We start from the raw sequence: 22,178 nt of genomic DNA, 5'->3' as shown, positions 1-22,178 counted from the left end.
GGTTACCCCTGCATTTTTATAGTTAGGGAAATAATGTGTTTTGTTCCATCAACATGTCCACTTTACATTATTCAGCACAAAGCTTTGTGAAATAAGAATCATGGGAATATCACAATATAAAGGAAAAAGGTACAAATAACAGCTTCATAAACTGAGAAATGTACATAAATAAATCATGTAGATGGGGGCAGTTTGCTTAGCTGGCAAGAAAAAAAATATGGAAAATCTGCTTGTTAAACAATAACCACAGAGTGTGCTTTTATGATGTTTTTCACCACAGTAATTCATATTAGAGATAGAAGCAGTTGCATGTTAAATAAAATCATTCAGCATTGTTCTCCTCACATTACAAAGAGCTGACTTATGTTGTTTTTAGATGCCTCCCATTAGAAAGTAAATATTCCTCTGATGTTATACATTTCACAAAATTTAATAAAGATGAACTGTAAATAAAGTCGCAGGGAGATTTCAGACAGTTTTATTAGCAGATTGTTGAAAAGAAAAGAGAATTAAATACAATAACAGTAAACGTGGTTCTCACATTGAAACCAGGCTCAAATAACTAGGCTACCATAGAAAAATTTCCAATTCTTGCATTATGATGTAAAAACAGATTTTTGTACAGATTTTGTACAACAAAATTCGTAATAACCTTTTTCATTTTTAGAAAACTTTAAATATATAGATAAAAATAGACAATTTTCATAGGTCCTACATGAAGATGAGTATGTTCTGTTCCAAGGGCTTGCATAGAGCGCAAATGTGGTTATAATATAGAACAACTAGACATTAATATCTTTAAGATTACAAAAGCATATAAACAATAACATGAGCACAACTTTTCTTCATAATCTATGCAAAAAAAAAAAAAATCCAAATCAAAAACCAAAAAAAAATAACAACCAAAAACCTGTATAACTAAAGAGGGGCAAAAATTCAACTTACGGTAACATCTCATGGTCTGTAATATTTACACTGTTTTAGCAAGATTCTTTCTAAACATCCAGCTTACAAATTGGTTCCCCCTTAATCCTTAACATTTCCATTTATGTACCAAGCCAAACACTGAGGCATTCCCAAAGGTCTTGAACGTATGTACTGTAAAACTACTAAACCTACTTACAGGTGACTCTATGCAAGGAGCAGAGCAATGGTAGATGCTACTACATATTTCAGTTGTAGGCTTTTAATTCTCTTTCGGATATGAATGATTTAAAAGCTTGCCACAAGTCCATCTAACTTTACAGTTGTTAACCCTTTAAAGACTGCATATGAAAAAACTGGAGTACAGAATCCCATATGTGTTCAAGCAACTATGAAAGTTACGAATGAATCATGATTAGAAAATAATGTCACTACAAAGTATTAGGTAACAATATTTAATGAAAAATATTGCTCAATATTTCTTTAAAAAAAATTACCATGACGTGAACTTGTATATACATCTTCTCTATTGTTAAAAAAGGATTGTGGTGGCGTAAATATGAACTGCACAAAATAAGTGTGTACCAGTATTGCAAGGAAGACCTACAAACTATAGAAGCTCAGTGCTAGAGTTTACAAAACATTAGATTTTTTTTTGACAAAATAATATTAATATCCAATCAGAACTATTTTTAAAGAAATATTTGCTTTAAGTTAGGCATCTTAGACATTTAACGTTTTGATATGTTTCCATGTAATAAATAATATTTTATATGCATAAAACATTAAAGATGAAGAAAGCATAATCACAAAACTTACAGTAATAGCACTGATTCACAAAATCAGTCTTTAAAGGGGTAACCCAAAAGTACGCAAAGCAAAGAACATAACCCTTTAGTAATGTAATAAGCACTGTGTTGCAGCTTACTTCCAGTTATCAGCACAAAGGTGAAAACACATATTGTAGCTTTCATAAAGACAGTGAAAGTAACACATAACCACCCATCCCCAAGACAAGGTGGGAGGGACAATAGACTTCAACTCTATCACTCAGTTCTATGTGGAATTGGACTGATACATCAAGTGTTTGTTAGGTTTTCTTTTTTTAGCAACATTGACGTAATATGACATTAACATATAAAAATATTTCTGGCATTTTGACTCACTGCTCAGCCACAGTCCATTCTTAAAAGTGCACTAACCAGGGCACTAACCAGGGCTCAATATACAAATAAAAGTGGCTGCTACAGAATTCCGACTTGTTACCAGATGCTTAAGATCTCATTCAGTAATACTGTGACTCCAGGACAAATATTTACATGCCTGCATGCGTTAAAACTAGAAAGGTGTCTTTCTGACCAACAGGGTGACAAAACAATATTATCTAAAATTTTCATTTCCTAAACTCTAGATTTCTACTGCATACATAATACCTTCCTTGTGTGATTTGTGTTATATACTGTACATGTGACCAACAGTTTGAATAAGCAAAGTCTTTTATTTCATAAACCCCTGCCAGTTTACAATGAGAAATTATTACTCTTTTTATTGTATTTTTTTATTTTAGGAAAAGAGATTTTGTGAACAGTAAAACAGTTTGTTTACATTCAGCGTTTCTTTTCACTTACACAAAATTCCATTTCACTTAATGTAGTCTAACATCCATGTGTTGGTCTCTTGGAAAGCATGTGGAAAAAAAGGTCTTTAGAAGAAAACCCATGATCATAGTTTGAAAACTGAATGTATCAATTTTTTTCTTTTCTTTTCTTTTTCTTTTTTTTTTTTTTTAAGAATCCTTTTATGCCCTCTACCAGGTCATTTCTGAGCTGTCTTGCTGGTTTCGGTATGACATAACAGTCTATCAGTGCACTTGGACACCGCTGGAAGGATCATTTGATGTGCTCAAATATAGACTCCTCAGAGGAGGACAGAGTCTGCATTCCTTTAAAAAGGGAATACTCAGCCTTGTTCTGATCCACCTGTAATTTTGGATACAATAGTCCGGCGCAGAGACGCAGACTTTCACTGTAAGAAGAGTGCGACTGTACATTTACAAACATTCTCTAGGTCTCTGGATTGAGCCACAGGAGATAAACAAAGGAGGACACTCTTGCAGAATTCTTTAAAGTTTTGAAGAATATTGATACATGAAGTTGAGGAAGTTGCCTTGAAAACGTTTTCTTTCCACAGAACTCCTTTTGAGTGAATGTCTTACTGCAAAGTTCTTTACCGTAGCACAGGTATCTTCAGCAGGAAAAATTCAATACATGACAGTAGTTTTCAAATAAAGTCTTCCATCTAAAATATGAAAAACAAACATTTCCTTTATATACTAATTTCTGTAATGAATTGGAAAAGAAGAAAAAAAACCACAAAATGTAAAACCTCAACAAAACCAATCCTCCACAAAGCTGTAAAATGCTACCCATAAGACCTTATTTTTTAAATAAAAAAAGCATTATCAAAAAATCTGCTGAATACCGCCATTGTGATTTCTCCCGATGGCAGTCAAATTAACTCCATTAACAATTACATGCATTTTGCAAGTTCTGCACACTGCAACACCTTTGAATGCTTTAATATATGCTGCACTCATATCAGTGCCACAGCACTAAGAATGTAGGCGGAGTTTCTGTGCATGTGTTTTTACTGATATGCAAACTTAACTGAACAGTGCTAAACAGCAATTATTTCCTTCATGGTTGCGGAGCAAAAAATCTCCTTGCATGCAATCGTTAGTACTCCCATCACTAAAGGCATAGCTCATACTTTCTGATTTAGCTATGTTGTTAAATATACCATGTAATGTAACCATTGTGCACATTTGTAGCTATTTATATAGAACCCAGTATAGGATATTTAATCGGTATCAGTGAAGTATAGCCTCCTTCCCCCATAAATGTGATTAACTGAACAATTACTATGTTAAAGATGTAAGCACGTCTCTGTCAACTCTTTTTTCCACCCAAGTGAGGAGCATATATTTAAGTGAGACGTGTGTGGTGGAGAGGGAACATGAGAAACAGTAAGTTCACCTAGCCAGTAACCTAGCCAGATCTAGAAAAACTTGAAAAGCTGGAGAATGTTCTGCCACAAAATGTTTTCATCTAATTTACAAATATAAAGCAAATCTTTCTTCACTGTGGACATGAATATTTTATACGTAGCTACGCTCACAAAGATACAGAGATCATCTTTTTTAAACAGGAAACAGACAGAAAAACTGGTACATGCTTACTATGCTGTCCTGTATGATAGAAAGTGTTCCTCCCTTGTGAGCAAAGCACATTATGAAGGATATTAATCCTGCACAGCGCCTAATTATAAAGCACTACTCAAACATTCTACAATACAGTTCTTCTGGAAGCACAAGCAGTAGCTCCATTCTTGAAGTCCAAGTGAAACCCTCCTTTTGGTCCAAGTGAAATAGATCAGTAAATATTCCTAAGATTTCAGAGTTTCTTTGATTTTCTTACTTTAAGCATTTTATTCCAAATTAGTCTTTAAAATTCACATTAGAAAATACATAAATTGTGCAATTTGTGTCATGAAACAGTACAGCAGACCACTGTTTTTCACAGGCTTGACTATCCTGCAGCATCACTGACATGATCTTACCCGTGAGAGGAAGAAAAGTTTAACTTGAAAGCAGGCAAGTGTACATCCCATACAGCTGGCAAAACTCATTACTTCTGCACACCCCTTTCTAATTTCTATTACCTAGTTTCTATTACAAGTGCACAGGGAAAATGAGAAATGGCAGACTCACTCCATTTTCTTACAGTGATTCTTATCCATTTTCCCTTTGCTTTTCCTTTTCCACCACTTTTATTTTTAAGTTTTTGGGGAGTATCCCCTTTTATGACTTCCCTGCCCCTCTTCCTCTCCCAAGTTCCAAGCTTTTTTCAGTGGGGTAGATAACTTTCCCACTGCTTACTCTCAGAACCATTTCAGCATTTTCTTTGCTCTTTACGGTCTTTGTGCACTGAAGAGAGATAAAAAGAAATTGAGTAACTTAAAGACTTTTTATTCTTCTTTGATGCATGAAGAGCAACCAAAACGCTTATGGGAATTCAGGGGAGAAAGAATGAAGCTCTGAAACGGAGCTTGGTAAAACTGAAGGCCTGGTAAAACACATTAAAAGAAAATCTGGCAAGTACAGGGTAGCCAGAGCTACTACTGGCTATAGCTGCATATAATTTGCCCACACATATTGAATAAACACAATAGACATTTACAGCACTAAAGCTGTCTAGTTACCTCTGCAGCACAATTACTCTGTATATATACTAGCACTTTGGCTATCTTGAATGCACACTTGCTAATGAGCGCTATGCATAATTCCCATACCTAAACATTAAGATAACCTACAGTCAGTAACTTGTATTTTATTTTACTATATTTGGTTTCCATATACCTTTTAAAATAAAATATTTATTTAAACACATTCTCAATTAAAAATACAGCTGTAGGAAGCTGAATCCTTGCAGCAGGCAACAAAAAAAGCAATGATCTGCAGAGAACAGCAGTACATTTTCAAAAGTCAGCTGTATTTTACACTTCTTAAGGACCCAATCTGGCAGTGAAGCCAAAAGGAGGTTTTCATTTTTAATGGAAGACACTATCAGGTCCTGTATTCTGTCTCAGTAGTCAGCGTACAGTAATAGAAACAAGCAGCTTTACAAAGCATCTCCCTCATAAAGTAAAAATGTATTTGTTTATAAAATTTATCCAATATTTAGAATAGATACATATAATAAACATAAACCTTCCTCTTTCTCAACTAACTGTACGATGGAACATAAAAAATGCAATTAAATAGTCTGTATTGATAGCAGACTTAAAATGCTATATAGGAACTAAGTAGCTGATCTAATACCATCGGTAGGCCTCTTCAACACTAGATATATTCTCCGTTAACTTGTTTGACCGATTCCCCTAACATATGGGCAAATGCAGCAAGCATTAAACATGTCACCTATAAAACATATCCTGCCACAGTATGATGTAGATAAAGTAATTCCACTAAGTAATTCAGTCATACTTAGTAAGAGTTCAAAGGTTGCTAGGAATTGTAAAATATTTTCTTTATTTTCTCAAGATTAGTCACAGGAAGAATGAGGTGCAAAATGAATAGCCTTTTCTTTAGAAGCTACAACACTAAGGTGGAAAATGTCACAGTATCTACAGAGCTGCCCACCACCCTCTCAAAATAATGATGAATTTTGGAGAAGAAGAGACTTTGTTTCGTAGGTTTTATACTTTTCTTCTAGCATACCTGCTGTATGTAGCAAAGAATTTCATGTAGCCACTCATAAAGAACATATAGCAGGCAAATAGCACTGCACTTTAAAAATAAGACTTCAAACTGCACTTGGGAAAACAGAGGGAACTGTTAATCACCACAGCTCTGAAAAGGAATGACCACCTCACACCATGATGTGATGTTTTAATACAATACCTATACCTGATCTTTGTCCCTTTTCTTTTTTTTCAAACTAATATCCCTTCTCCCTAACTTAATTTCAGTCTCAATTCTTACTCAATTCTTACTGTTCAGAGCTTTGTCTGAAATGATCAGAACTTCTCAGTGTTGCTGTCAAGGCCACCTGAATTCCTGCCTCCTGCTCACCTTTTATTTAGCAGTGTTATATATGTGCGTTGCTTTACTTGCTATTGTTAACAAATGCATAATTCATCTATATGCACTAAAAACAATAATATGTAAAACAAGTACTCAATATATTATTCACATACACCTACTAATAAGCACACATATACATTTACTATACATATGTTGTACAGTGTTCTTTAAATACGTTTACAAGGCTGGAATGTATTCTTATCTTACTGAAAATTGTTTCACAGTGGTAAAGTGGTAAAAAAATATAACATACTGTTATATTTTATATAAACACATAAAACTTCCTTTCGCACTTAGTGTTCAAGCAATGACACAAACTTGGAAAATACTGCTAAGTTGGTAAATAAAACTGTGCATGATTAGCAGATTGTCACTCTTGTTTTAATTGTTCCTTTGCAAATGGCAGTGTTCAGCAAGATCATGCAAGCTCAACGTGAAAACACCATTACTTCTAGATCTCATTTGTTTTTGTTTGCAGACAGATATGACAGAAATTCTAGACAGGATGAGGGAGTATTTTTTTTAAATCAACCCTTTTTAATTAAGACTCATTTTGAGGGTTTTGAATGAACATGCCCAAATAGTTATAAGGTCATAAAAGTTTAAAAAAACAAACAAGCATATCTGGCATAAAGTTTGCAATGCTGAAACAATTTGTATGCCTTCAAATGCCTTCCCATAGAGATGTCAGCTGGGGAATGCTTATATTCAGACTAGCATTCTGTGGGCAGCATGTAGTATTTCCACGGGCTTAAAATTTTCTGCACTAAAAATATAAGCCCATTCAAATGTTATTTAAATGTGCAGATCATTGTAAAGTGTTAAAAATCTACATGAAATTTTAAGTGTGGTTTTAGGTTGTAAACTAAATAAATCATCCATTAGATGATAATTTGTGCATTTCTGTCATTCAGTGCAAGTCACACTGGGGCTGTTCACCATCCAAACTTATGGTATTTTAGTTTGTAGTCTGCGAGCTTCTTTAAAAATAAGCATAATAACAATGATTTTGACTATCATAAGAGCATATTGCATTCTTTTGTTTACCAAAATCTGTGAATAAACATCAAAAATGTGGTGTCACACTTGAATTCAGTCAATTGCTATCATAGAGAAGCCTACTGAGGAAGCTTCTTCTTCATAATAGGATAAAGTGTATCCTATAGTGAGGAGCTTTGGGAAAAGGAAAAAAAAAAAAAAAAAAAAAACAAGATTTGGTAGCATGTCACAGAGAGCTACAAGAAAGAAAACCACAGAGTCCAGGTTAAAAAAAAAGAAGAACAAAATAACGTATGAGAAGGACAATGAATAAGAAAAACAGAAATCTCTGTGGTAGCTTTGGAAAGTCAAGATGTCGAGGTTTGGATAATTTTTTGTTTAATGTTTTATTATTGCTGTTGTTGTTTTTTATGACTGCAATTTGTGAGTTGTAGAGCAGTAGTGCCACCCCACAGTTTAGGAACCCTTATATCAAAGGATATCAAAGGATATTTGAATGGGATCTATTCTTCCATTTGTGTTTTCAAAGTAACAAACATCTACTTTTAGGCTGATTTCTCTCTCATTAATCTGGCAGAAAGACCACTTAACTGAAGGGCAATGGATTGGAATTTCAGTCCCAGCTCCAACTCCGAACTGATCCGTGACTCTGGGTAACCATTTTGCTTCTCAGCATTTCTATCTTCTCCCTCATCCTTTCTCTCTCTTGCTTTTCTCCTTCTCTTTTTAGGCTGCAGAGATGTGGTGCAGTGAATTTCTCAGTCTGCTTTATATTGTCCCTAACAACCTACAGCAGTGCAAGCTGAGATCCCTAAAGAGTACCTTATCACAACCATGAAAACATAAATTTACATGCACATACTTGTTTAATTGAAACTACAGGCTTTCCACTCAAAAGAAACCCATCTTCACTAAGATGGAGTGGCTGAGCTGGGGTGGCTAAGCTGGCCTGAGCTCAGAGACCTCTTTGAAAACCAGATGCTACAACATAAAAGCCCCAGGACCAGCCCATGTGCTCATTAAAGGTAGAAGAAACTTTATACTTAAATTCAGTAAGTTTGCACTATTGCCACATCCTATAGCCACTCAAAAATCGCTAACTTCAGTTCTAGCAAGCTGATGTAACTATGAAGCACTCCTCACTCTCTCTCTCTGCAAGAAAAGATGGCGTACCAAGTAAATGAAATATCTTCTTGTTGTAAGTTAATGTAACACATATTTTGTAACTTAAGAATCACTACAGCTCTCTTCCTGAACATTTTATAAGCTATAATATTAGAGTGAAAAATATCACGATCCATCCTCAGTCCAATAGATTAAAAGAAATAAAATATTTGTGACATAAAATGGGGCTACTCTTATCCAAATAAAAGAAAAGCTGCTCACTTGTGTTAAAGAACATAATAAATTGTGTTTCCTGTTAGGAAGTAGCTTTATTGAAAATGGCAGCTATTTTCTCAGAAGTTATTTCCAGGCACCTGTAATCTAATGAGGTTTGTCCCTTTCAAAGAACAGTTGTACGTGCATGCCCGAATGCACACAACCTCTTCAGCCCAGAGCTGATAAAAGCATCTGCAAGCCATAGCTCAAGCACACTTAAATTATATAACTGGTTGGTTTATTTGTTTTAATAAGATGGGGCAAATGTGAATCACAGTGTACTTCTAACCTTTCATTCAGCCTGATGTTTTAATCATTTGGAGGAAGAGAAACAAAACAAAAGAAAGGGATGGCAGACAAATGGTAATGATTCATGTGATATTTGATAAGACAGCAACGGGAAGTCAAAATAAAAGCAAACATATTGTGACAGATGGAAGGGATCTTACTCAAATTGTAACCCTTCTTCGAAAAACTTAAAGGAAGCAGCTAATTAAGGATGAAATCTATTTTTGTATGCTCTTCATATATTTTATTCAAAATAGAGACAAAAGAAGATTTATTTTCCACCAAAGCAGGAAGACAAAAATGGGAGTCTAACTTTTTAATCATGGGAAAATCATCTATGATGAGGCGGATTCTTTTTCAGAGACTGCAGAGTGCAACAGGGAACATAAACCCCAGCTTCTGTAAAACGTAGTCATGAAATCAACTGAACATATCTTCACATAATTTTCCTTATAAAATGACAAACAATATTTCATGAGGAGACAAGAGTCCTCCTAGCACAAGGTAAATCAGAGCACTGAAGCTTTACAAATGGATGCTAAAGAGGAGGGAGAGAGGGATCTATACTGTCCCAATAATGTTATTGATGTCAAAAGTAATCATGGATTGGGGAACATGGATCCACTGCTGCCTTCCCAAGCAGAATTAGAGAAGAGTAAAGGAGATGTAGAAAAGCTGTCTCCAAAGTTGAGACAGCTCTTAAATTTGAGCAATCTGTTCTTAAAAAAAAATGCTTATCCAGGATTTACGCAAAGATGGATGATTTCACACTGCATGTTCAATAAATTCATGCAAATATGAAGTATGTAAACATATTTGGCCAAACAGTATCCTAGTTTGCCCTTCGTATAACATCAATGAATTTGTTTCAAATTTGCATGTTGTTATTAATGATACACCTTTCATTTCTCTATTTAACATTCATGTACAAATATATTTGTGCTGATAACCAGTGCAAATGTATGGGAGACTGAGATGTTCATACTTTTCTTTTTAACGTAATATTTTGTACTTAGGAGATTTTAATTCTACGTTGGAGTTTCCAAACATAAAACCAAAACATGTATACACATAGAAAGAAGTGTCTTAACACCTTTTTTTTTTCCACTTAATTATTGAATTTTCAGGATCTTTCTTTTTTTTTCCACGTATTTTAATCATGGATATATATTTTCATTATATCACTGAATACTGTGTGAAGAAGCTCAAGGTTAGCAATCCAATCTTTAGCAAACTAACAAACCAAAGGGCTACCTGAATATGTCACCTTCGATTGTTTAAAGATCATACAGAACACACAGAGCTTGCCATTTTGAGCACTCAAAAGATTGAACTGGCAAGACGAGAAATTCTTTGAAAGAAACAGAGAAAATAAATCACACTGTCTCTTATTGTTGCCTTATGAACTTAGCAACCCCGGGTCTATTTGTATAAACAGAACAAAAGCACATCCAGAAAAAAGACAAGAGAACTAATTACTTATAATCACCGAACCTGAGTCTCTAAGGCATTGTATTGTGGTCACTTCTATCGTTAAAAAAAACAAAAAAAACAAAAAAAAAAACCTTGAACTGAAGAATCATATGGAAAAGTTATTAAAGGATGAAGTCACAGCTAAATACGACCTGCTTGCAAGCTTCCCGAGCTCATTGTGTCCAACGCTGTTTGTATCACAGTGGGGAGAATTTTTGTGCTGATCCGTTTCACAGAAGATCAACCTGTCCTGCACTAAATAGGTTCAAATTCTGCATAAATACATACTGGCTTGCTATCATGTTTTCAAAAATACAAAAACACATTTTTTCTTTAGCAAGCCAAGGAACAAGCAACCTGGTATTTGATATCATAAAATGGTGAAAGAGTTGAGATCTAAGTACTGGAATGGAGTTTCTGCCTGACACCTTCTTTTTTTCTCATGAAGTCTTGATGGAAACAGAAATTACTATTCATATTCTTTGTCTGTGCCTCCCCCCACCTTTCTCCTCAGTTTTGCTTCCTTGTTCAGTGCTTTGCTCAAGTGGTCACTTTTTTACATTAAACATCATCAACAAAGTAATTTTAAACACAAAACATCAGTCTAAACCTTGAAACTGTGTTAAGAAATATATTTTTCTCTCTGGAAAGGAATGCCCTGTATAATAAAATATAAATATAAATGCCTATATAATACAATCTGAATAAAATGTGATAGAACAGCTTTTGATTTTGAGCTGTTTCTGCTTCTGAACTGAAATCAAATTACAGAAAATATCTGTGCAAAAGCATATAAAAGCTGGTATTTCTTAAAAAAGTGTGCCCCTACCATACATACGTGCACATGCGCACACACACCACCCCTTCACCACTGAACTAGAAGCTAATAGTATTAATATGATACATGTGCTTACATTTAGGGACGACATAATAAAGTGTGGATTAATAAAGGTCTTGGCTTTGTGAAAGTCTGCAAAAGGTAACGAGGGTAATGATTGCACCGTGATTGCCACTACTGTTGTGGCCGTGGTTAGTACCAGCAATCTATTCTTTCCATCACCAGCCAGTGTGATGCTTTCCTTAAGCATATATCAACCACTTATTCAGATAAGCTCTTCTATAATACTGTCTGTACTGTAGACTACTATTTAAGACACAAGGAAAGGCTTAACTAACAAATATTCCACATACACAAAGCATCCCCTCTGATTCAGAGAATCAGAAACTTATCTTACTCTTCTCTGAAAGCGACTTCTTTTCTAAACAAGTGATTTTCATTTGATGTAATAGACCATTAAGTATAGGATAGACTAATGTTCTGGGTTTTTTTTTTTTTTTTGATTAAACTTAAAACCCACAATTAATTCAAGAGTATGATCTAGCTTTCCCTTCTGCCTTACTGAGATGTCATTTCAAATGCTGCAAAGGTTCCTCCCCAGTTCAATGGAATATAGGGGCCATTTAAAGAAAGCATTTAACTTTATTACTTACATTAGCCTGCATACATTAATTCTGATGCAGGGGATCCTATTCTAATATCAATATCACATTAATACCACATTTTGCTTTAATATCCAACCACCCTTGTTCTCATTTCAGTGCTAAAACAGAATAACAGCCCACTGCAAAACATGAAGAAATAGTCACATGTAGAATGGGAGGGAATGAGGCTGTAATACAGATAGATTGCATAGTGGCAAGCTTATGGAAAATCTATAAGGATGCATAGCATGTCAAAACATATGCAATATAAACTTGCTGCTTTTAGGTATTTTACATGAAAGCAAGCTTGTGGAAGACAATGGCACCAAGCAGTCAGCTCCAGAACAAGAGTCAGGGTGACAGAAACCAAACCAGAAGTCATGCCCTAAGAAAACGGGCAATGAATTAAAGTCACGCATAAACCTAACTACCAGATAGGAATAAGAATAGATCTTAATGAAGTTCCTGGGGCTTAGCATGAGTGACACAGCTACAAAACTGAAAAAAAAAGGCTTATGTTAAATTTGACAAAGGCTTCAAGCTGGAAGATGTATATGTGGTTTAACCTATTAGTTAACCATTAAGCAATACTTGATGCTTCTAATCCTACAAGGAATGAAAAATACTAGCATTTTAAGCCACAATGGAACTCTCTTTCTATGACAAGTATTAATGCTGGACCAGGTAGATTATTTTTCAATTCATAACTCAAACTAGTTTTCCTAACTGACAGTAAACTTCTATCTTGGATATATCTTCATAGATGCATTTAAGTACTGTGGTGACAAGCCAGCCTTTCCCATTCACTCTCAGTCGTAACATAATTTAAGATAGATAGTTCAAAATTATTATTCTTCCCTCCCAGGAAAAGCTCAATTAGTCTTAGGGCCAGGTGGTTTGATTTTGGCACTACTCTGTGTCTTTGCCAATAGAGATTCCTCAGAAAAAACAGCATGTCATGACAGACTGTGTCCTGGATGCACCCCCTATAGAAATCCCAGACCATATGGAAGCAGCATGCTTTCCCAGAGAGAACTTAGCACCATGGTCCATCATGAAAAAGTAAGCAAGAGAAAAGAGAATGGCTAGATTAAAACACAGAGCAGATTTAGTCAGTGACTAGAGTCAAGTGACTACCTTGGAGTCAGAAGAACTGATCCATGCAAAATGTCTGAAGCAGAAAATTTTCTTGCTTGCAAACATTTTATCAAAACAGAGGAAATAAAAATGTTAGTTTATGGATGCTTTCTCTTTTTTTCTGGTTTTACACTTAAGGTGGCTATTCTCAACATCAACATCTGAATGGCATTGTACAAGGCACTGGTGGGACCACCGCTGGAACACAGCTTAGGATGCAGGCTACATATGCTGGAAACAAATTCAAATGGGAATAATTTCAGAAAAGACTACTAGTATCATACAAGGAAAAAAGTCCACATTAGATGAAAAAAATGAAAGGAAAAAATAAATCTGCTTAACATAGAGATCTACTTATCATAGAAAAACAACTGATTATTCTTTGTTAATATATTAAATAGTAGGAGGAGTTGTGCTTTCACAGAACTGTTGTGTTTTCTGTTGGATAAACTGGGTTCTGGTACAGCCTTCCAAGATGAGAGATGTATTAAAATAGCCTTTAAGATGGTATTTATGAGATGATTGCCTGCAACTGCAGGATATAAAGCCCATCTAGTCCTATCCCTAATGCTATCCCATTTTAGCAGAAAGACAGGCAAGAATGGAATATATCTTAATATCAGGTCCAGTAGAATAGACTGGACTGTAATGCTAATTTTAGCTGGAAAATATGAGAGAGTCAGAGGTCTTGCAATAACAATAATAATAATAATAATAATAATAATAATAATAATAATAATAATAATAATTCTACAGCAAAACCTTAGCTTTCAATTCCTAAACTTCGGACTCTTGTGCACTGAATGTTTCAGGTCAAACTTTGGAACTATTGTCCATTTGGAACTGCATAAGTACCAAATTACTTTGGAAACAGACTGCTTAAGATGACATCTTTCACTGTAGTTACTTCTATGATAGTCACTGCGATTGTACAACAAATTTGATAATAAGTTTGAAAATGGAACTGATCCTCCAGTCAGTTACAGCACTTTCACGATGCTTCTAGTGAAGTCAAGGAGTCTGATCCAACCACAGTATTTTTACTTTCAATTCATCAATGCACAGATGGACTGTACTCTCTTCAGTGGCTAAGAGTGTATATCTTTGAGTCAGAGTGTAAAGCTAAAAATGAGCGTAAATTATTGCTGCTTTTTATTTTATGTTTGTATTCAATATAGCTTGATTACTTGAAAGGACTTGTAGCCAACATATTGTGGTATGAAACAATATCATGAAAAATACATGCCTTTTAATGCAAGGGTAGCACTGACAGTTTGTCACAGGCAAAATCTGCAGAATCAACAGACAGACTAAATAAACAAGTCAAAACTTGAATTATCTAATGTAGCATTGTATATTTTTAACAATCTCTATTCTAATTTCATGTACATAAACCAGCACTGTAAATTTTTTGGTCCTTACTTAATAATACTTTGTTTCCAAGGCCAGTTGCAGCACTTTGTGATCCATCCTTTCTAACGTCTGTGACAAAACACACTATTATGCTATTGCTGCTTTTCCTAGGCTATTAGAGACTGCATCACTTTTAAAAAATAAGGCTGACAAGAATATAATAGAAAAAATGATCCTTTTACCATTACTGATACACACTTTACGTTTCCCAACTAGGAAAAACAAAATGACATCACATTATCATTATATATGCTTCTGTCTCCCAGGATGTCCTTCAGGTGTTGTGGAACCTTACAGTGACCAGAATACTTCCTGTGAAGGGCTGAGGAGCTGGAATTTTTTTTTTTTTTAAAGCTAGCAGTCTATTCTATAGAATAGATTTTCCTCTTTACAAGCCAGCTGGCAGTTCACTAGAAGAATAGTTATTACAGATATATGCTGACAGCAAATTTTAGCTAGCGATGGAATGTGATGCTGGCTAAGTATTCCTTTCAAATGTGTTAATTTTAGTTCCACTTCCCTTATACTTACTTTTATTAGATGATTTATTTCTTTTATTTTCTTCTGTTACAAGAGCTTCAGGTACTAATAGAGATGGGTCAAGCTCCAAATCAAATCCATGGGAAAGCTGAACATATGAATTATATGATGCCTAAATTGTTTTATCCTATCATTCTTAATTATATTAGTATAAAAATAACCACTGTTAGAAAACACTACTTTTAGAATTAAGACAGATTTGGCATAGTAATTGCCTAGTTTCTGGTTTCCAATGTGACATTTATAGGAACACCACAGACATATTAAGAATTTGTTTATCTTAAAATAAAACACTATAAATAAGAGAGAAAATATTTCCAAAGTGCATAAAAATGTTTTCAGGTTTTTTTCCATCATTCTGGGAAAGAGGGAAATGATGAAGACTCAAATCTTTGGTCACTTTCGAATTAAACAACAAGACCATCAGCTCATCTAAATTAGTATAGCTTCATTGATGGCAACGGTATCTTTTTTTTTTTTTTTAACTAACATAAGAGTAGAAGAGCAATTCAGCAGAAGTGATATTTCAGGCAGGTGGTTGCCTTCTTAACTCTTAACTCAGTTCAAAGGACTGCCTTCCTGATAAAATCACATAATACATTTTTATTTACACTTTAAGGCTTACTGCTTTTTGTTTCTTGAATATATTAACTGAATATTGAACTCTCATTCATAATAACAGGACTTTGGTGCATACAGTTAGTTTAAAAGAGAGACTGTCACCTATTATGCCAAAATGCTGCCACTCAGTAATGCACCACTTTTGATCTATCACAGAAGAATTAAGGTAAACCAGTCTACTAAATTTTTTTCATATTAAAATCCAAACAGGCTGGGTTTACACAAAATTATGGCTTTCAAGTATTTTCTTACTAAATCTCATAAAATATTTCCCCTGTTTTTCCTGTACTAGATGTGAAACTAACTATAATTAGGTGATAATAGTTTTAAATTGCTGTATTTTGCATCACCTCTCTTTGCCACTTTTTAATCCCTGGGTATGTGATCAGCCATCAAAGAAAATATAAAAAGAGAAGTTAATAAAACAGCTGAACTTCTACTGTGCCTTTCATCCAAGATCCAGAACACTTTACAAGCATTAATTAAGTTTCACACACCCTTGTAAGATACCAAAGTGTGGGTGCTCCATCAAGAATCAGTAGATAAAGAGTTTGGGTTCTGGTTTAAGGAAGTGGTTGAAAATGCAATAAAGCATGCAGAATGATCTATTCCTTTACGATATCATTCAACAGCAAAACATCAGACCTAAAGCACATAGGCAACCCAAACAAAAGTGATAATTTAAATCTGAAATAGAAATTATCCACTTTTCTTTTCCACTGCAAAAACTGAAGGGAGCAAAGACAGTGTCTCCTTAGCATTTACTTCTAGTGACTGTGCCACGTGCTACAGTCTTTGCAATTGGACTACATTGGGGTAAAATTATAGCCCCAGTGACAAAGACGTGGTACAGAAAAATAAAATCCACACAAAGAAGGGGGTAGGGGAGGATTACTTTCTTGCCTCCAGAAACAGAATCCAGGATTTCTGGAATGTGACTGAGTTTACTTAATTTGTTTATAAGTGTCTACACCAGAATTACTCTACCCACTACTCTACCCGTTCTCCTTCAACAGACAGAGCAGAAATGCATATGCCTATTTTAAGAAGCAATGATGCATTCTAGACTTTCTTGCTTCTCTCCATTCCCTCCAAGGAGGGTTAAGGGTGACAAGCACAGCTGTAGATATCTACATTGTAGACTTCCACATTTCATGAGATTAATTCCGGCCTGTGTCTCTTTTGCAAACAAAACCACATTTTAATGGAGAAACATTTACTACTTGCCCATTACAAATTAGTAATGTAACAGTAATACTAGTAATACAATACCATTATCCTTCCTGGAGTTCTGTGATACTTCATGTATCTCTTTTTCCACCTTCCATTTTTTTTCTACAGCTTTTTGTTCTTATTTCTGAGTGACTGGAATACTTCTTTTGATTCTTCTTCCTCTTGCTTTGTGGATTGTGCTTCACATGGTAGCATCCCATTGAAATAAACAATGCAAAGCTTGAGGATCAAGGCAGAATTCAAGCTATCCTTTCTACATTTGAGGGTCATGCTTTACACAGCGTATTTCAGACTTATACTGTCTCCAGTATGGCAACATTATAGAATTAGAGCAAGCAGAAAAGGAATTGTCAAGCACCGATATTTTTCCAGAACTGATGCACAGTTACTCACTTCCACCATCAGCAGCAAGAACTGGCAGAAATTCAGCTGCCTTTAGCCTGTTTACGATCACTAGTAGTGCTGGCAAGCAAAAAGGACGCTACACAAAAGATGGGATTCATCACAATAACTTCAGACACCTACGATGTAGATGGCTGCGTTTGAGCTAGTTTTGTAGACTCCCTTTATAATCAATGAAGAGACCTGGAAGGTAAGATTCATTTTCTCCAGAGGCAGAGATGTGTCTATTACTCTTCACTGACTTTAATAGGAGTCCAGTCAACTAGCTCAGATAAAGACTCTACACCACAAATGTGTAAAGTTAGATTAAATGTATCCCTCCCATTGATATTGTTTGGGTAATTTATAGATAATTACATTGCTTCAGCAGCAATTCTATAAGCTCCACACCTTCAAGATATATAGAAATATCTATACTGTCACATGATATCAACAAAGTTACACTATAGCTTATTATTTGAAAAATGTGTAGGATAACACAGCAAAAAAAATATGGCTTCATATACAATCTCAATAACTTTAAACTCCTGTTTCTTTATTTCAAAGACCTTTCACACAACAAGTGCTGAATTTTAAAGGACACTTAAACAGTTCCTACTTTTTTATTTCTACAGAACTGGCTTTCCAAGGTAGCACATGTCTAAAATGAATTCAAACACATAAACGTGTTTATGAACTCCTTGTGCAAGAATTTAAGCATATGCGGGCATATTGAAAATGAGTATAAATTCCATTGTGCTGCTTCATTGTGCAAATATAGTTTCTTTGTATTCTAAATCCACAATCACTTCCCTATTTCAAGTGTACTTTTATTATTCCAATAATATTGTACTTATCCTTGGAAAAAAAAAACTCAATTTCACAAATTTTATTATGTAAAATGTTAAGATTTTGTACAGAAGCTATTTTATTGTAACCATACTTTGCTATTCTTCCTCCACAGACACTTTTTCCAACAATATTAAGTAGCTGATACATTACCTAGGGATTCTAGGTGGTCCCCTTCTTAAATAATAGCCTTCACCTTTGTCCCTGAAAAACTAATCATCGTCCTCTTAGACCTATTCTTTTTACACAAAAAGCTTTCTGCAAAGTACTTCATTTCTTTTCAACTCCTAACACTTCTATATTCAGATTTTGCAAAAAAATCTAACATTTTTTTTCCTTACATATTCTCTTTCTTAAAGGCTTTCTTAAAGGCTTTCTATTTTGGATACTGTCTCAAAGTTGCTGATCACCACAACCTGTCATTTAGCTAGGCCCTTTTTTTATATCTATTACTGTCATCAGTCTTACTCCATGTTCAATCATTGAATATCAGGCAGTAACTCACATAACTGGTTTTCCTCAACTGTTAGTCTTGTAGAATATAAACTAGCCACATATCATGCACAAACTCCTGCAGTATTTTAAGTCCTGATGTTAGTCTGCTTTTCTATATATCACTGTTGTTCTATAAAAGCCATTATGTACCACATTATGACAATGATAAAAATAGGAAAATGTTACCTTCTCATCCCTACTTGTAACATTGAAAACAAACTCAGAAACCAACACAAAATTGAACCCATTTAAAAACCCTTGAAAACTTTTGGTAAAGTGAATAGAGTTTCTGAAATTTTAAATGTTGCTGTAGTCAAAATGACACAGAATGTGCAATAATGTGTTTGTTTTTCAGATACTGTAGGTCCGAAGAGATATTTTTGTATACTTCAATTATAAAAACATTTAAAACATACAAACTTGTGCAATTTTTATTTTAATGAAGATGAGAAGTTCATTAACGAAGATAAATATTTCATTAGATGTTAAATAAAACAAAGAGATTTTTTGGCTTCTCTCAGCACAAAATTCCTTTCAAAGATTAATTAATACATGCAAATTATGCAAATTAGACCCATGCAAATATTTTATGAAGACAATTAAGAGAACCATTAATTACTGCTTTTTTTGCTTCAGTGAGATTCATTCATTTAATTTTAATTTTACTTTAACTGTTTTGATGTATAATCTTGCAGCTAAGAACTTTATCTTTCCTAGTGGGTCACTTAAACATAAATTTCATCAAGTGAGCAGCAACAGAAATCTGTAAAGATATTCTCTGGGCTATGTTTAGTACCAAGAGAAAATTTTGACACAATGCACTCCTAGAAACTGCAAAACTGGAAGGGAATGTGAGCTCATTCTTGGACAAGGTTCAACTGCTGGAAAAGCAATTAATTTGCTTTGGCTGTGCTAATATAGGGGAATTAGAAAGTGTGACACAAGACAAATAGAAATAATTAGTTCTCCAAAATGATGTTCTCATTAATATGGTTTGAACAGTAGAAATAAAAAACATTATTGTGGCATGTCTGCATTCTGTCCCTAGCCACAGGAGGTAGAAAAATGCAAGATACAGCACTTTTCCACCTTTGTAGTTTACATGGTTGTGGCATTTATTTTTATTTTTTTATTGAAGGATTTAAGAAAAGCAAATTGTGGGCCTGATCCTTTTATCTAAAACCTACTGAACTTGCAGAAAGCATGAGGGATCCCTTGGTGTCTAAACTGTTTTCTTCCTGAGAAAATATGAAGCCATAAATGTAATTGACTAGACTTTTCACAACAATACACTCAAGGTGCTAAATTGAAACTTTGATTTCAATATTGTTCATTTAAATCATATTTTATGATATGCAGTACACACTGTGTATAACATTTACACCGTAGCCTCAGCCACTACAGCAAAAGATTGCTCTATCAAAAGATTTTATGACATCTTCTCCAAATTTGATAACATAAAAAAGTTTTCTTTCTCTGTAACATGAATACACACGCAAGCACTTGACAAGGTATATGGAAGTAAAATTTCTGTTGCTCTCATTTTTAACACTTACAGCAGCTCATACCACGTTTTTCAGACCGAGTCCCCCCTTAAGGCACCTCCCTTTCAAAGTTTTCCTGTGTACATTTTTTTTATCCGAAGCCGGGTATTAAACTGTAATGATTTAATTTATTTCTTATTTAAGTTAGGTAGCAGACTACGACATCTGACTGAAATGGAGAATTTTCTTTTAATGTTTGTGGCCATGCCTCCCTTGACGGGTTTTTGACGTTAACATGATTACTATCATTAAGAAAATTGTCAAGTGCCATTATGACAGAGGTTAACCAAAAATATCCAAGAAAATTTCTAGAACTCACACTGTAATAACTCTGTATAAACAGTACCCTGCCTTCAGGGGAATAGTTGATAAGGGAAAACGCAAAGAAGGATTTTAATTTGAAGAAGTTTAAAGCTCTGAAATTCTTTTATTCTTTGAATGGTCTGTTATTCTTTAAAAAAGTGGATAAAATGCTTGCATGTTCCTAATTTGGTAGGTATGTACTGGTTAAACACATGGTGAATGACCATAAAAATTGTAAAACACTGGGAAGTATCTTCTCCCTCGACCATCAATTCTTTTAGTAGTCGGCTTGTTTTCAAACTTTTTATTAAAGGTGGTTGTGCTTAATGACCTCTTTCCAGCCAAATCTTAGAATTAGCATTCCATCTCCTACTTTCTAGACTTTTCACTGCTCTTTGATACAAAGCCCAATTCTCCCATTACATTGCTGATTTCTTTTTCAGTTTGATCTTCTTGCCTTCTGCTTCAGCTTTCTGTGTTCATTTCACAGGGCTGAGGTGTTCCTCCCATTGTCTTCTCAAGCAGAAATCCAGCTGCCATACCCATATTGACAATTGACAAAAGTCTTCCTTTGTATTCCAGATCTGTTTTCTTTTGCCCTAACTAAAATCTCAGCCTGCTTTTCTTATTCTCCTTATGAATGTTTAGTTACTATGACAATCTCAGGCTGGGAAAACAGATCTGTTAATCTTTCACCATTAGACTCCTCCTCCCTACCGGTCCTCTTAGTCACAACGGCCCACTCTTTTTATCTGGTCTGCCAGTGAAGTCCAAAGTCAAGGAGTCCTGTTCATTTGTTACTTCTGCTCTTCATTACCATATTGTGTCTAAATTTCACAGATTCTTTTAATATAAAATCTCTGGCCTTCATTTTCCGTACCCCTTTTTTCCAGCTATAAATTCATATTCAAGGTCTCCTCACATCTTACCTACTGAAACCTACTTCTGTCTGAGTTGTACATGCATATGGCAAAAATATTTTCCCAGTCTGCTTCTTTGAATTGTCACTCCCTCCTAATGCACTCCCTGGTTCTTCCCTTTCAATAACTATAAAAATTTGAAAAATTTGAAAAGTTGAAAGGTTTTGCCTTACCTTCTACCTTATGCATTATTACTTTTCAAAATGCTTCAAACTGGAGTGATGCTTCCAAATAAGCATCCTCAAAGGTTTTTTTTCCTACTGCTCTCTACAGTTAAGAAGAACCCCATGTAATGTTCACAAAACTAACTCAGTACTATATTGGATATCCAGATATCCAGGTTTGATACCTGGACTTGTAGGTGAAGCTGACAGCAAGACCCTCTGACATGAGCAACCGGACCTGAATCAGGAATATGATCAGGAATACGGGACCATGAATATCTATGATTTCCCACACCATTGAAGAAGTTATTTACCAGCATGATCACTATCATTTCAGAGCCATCATCTCATCAAAAAATGTCTTTGCGAAGCTTTAAGGGAAATGAGA

At 34.7% G+C, this 22,178-nt stretch overlaps 1 protein-coding gene across 6 annotated transcripts in view; it reads right to left on the bottom strand.

Annotated features, from left to right (window-relative positions):
* Positions 1–462: 462 nt before the first annotated feature.
* The window catches only part of DACH1 (dachshund family transcription factor 1), a 363,776-nt gene continuing 342,060 nt past the window's right edge, over positions 463–22,178 (bottom strand). For all 6 annotated transcript variants that reach the window (XM_064504770.1, XM_064504768.1, XM_064504769.1 and 3 more), the window contains one exon: positions 463–3,222. Coding sequence is in view for 4 of the 6 variants with exons in the window: in XM_064504768.1 (XP_064360838.1) it covers positions 3,185–3,222 (38 nt within the window). In the remaining 2 variants the exon portion in view is untranslated. The remainder of the gene's footprint in view (positions 3,223–22,178) is intronic.

This window comes from Dromaius novaehollandiae, chromosome 1, assembly GCF_036370855.1.
Source record: "Dromaius novaehollandiae isolate bDroNov1 chromosome 1, bDroNov1.hap1, whole genome shotgun sequence".
NCBI classification, from domain to species: domain Eukaryota; kingdom Metazoa; phylum Chordata; class Aves; order Casuariiformes; family Dromaiidae; genus Dromaius; species Dromaius novaehollandiae.
The sequence above is the reverse complement of the archived record's forward strand: the minus strand, read 5'-3'. Positions and strand labels throughout refer to the sequence as shown.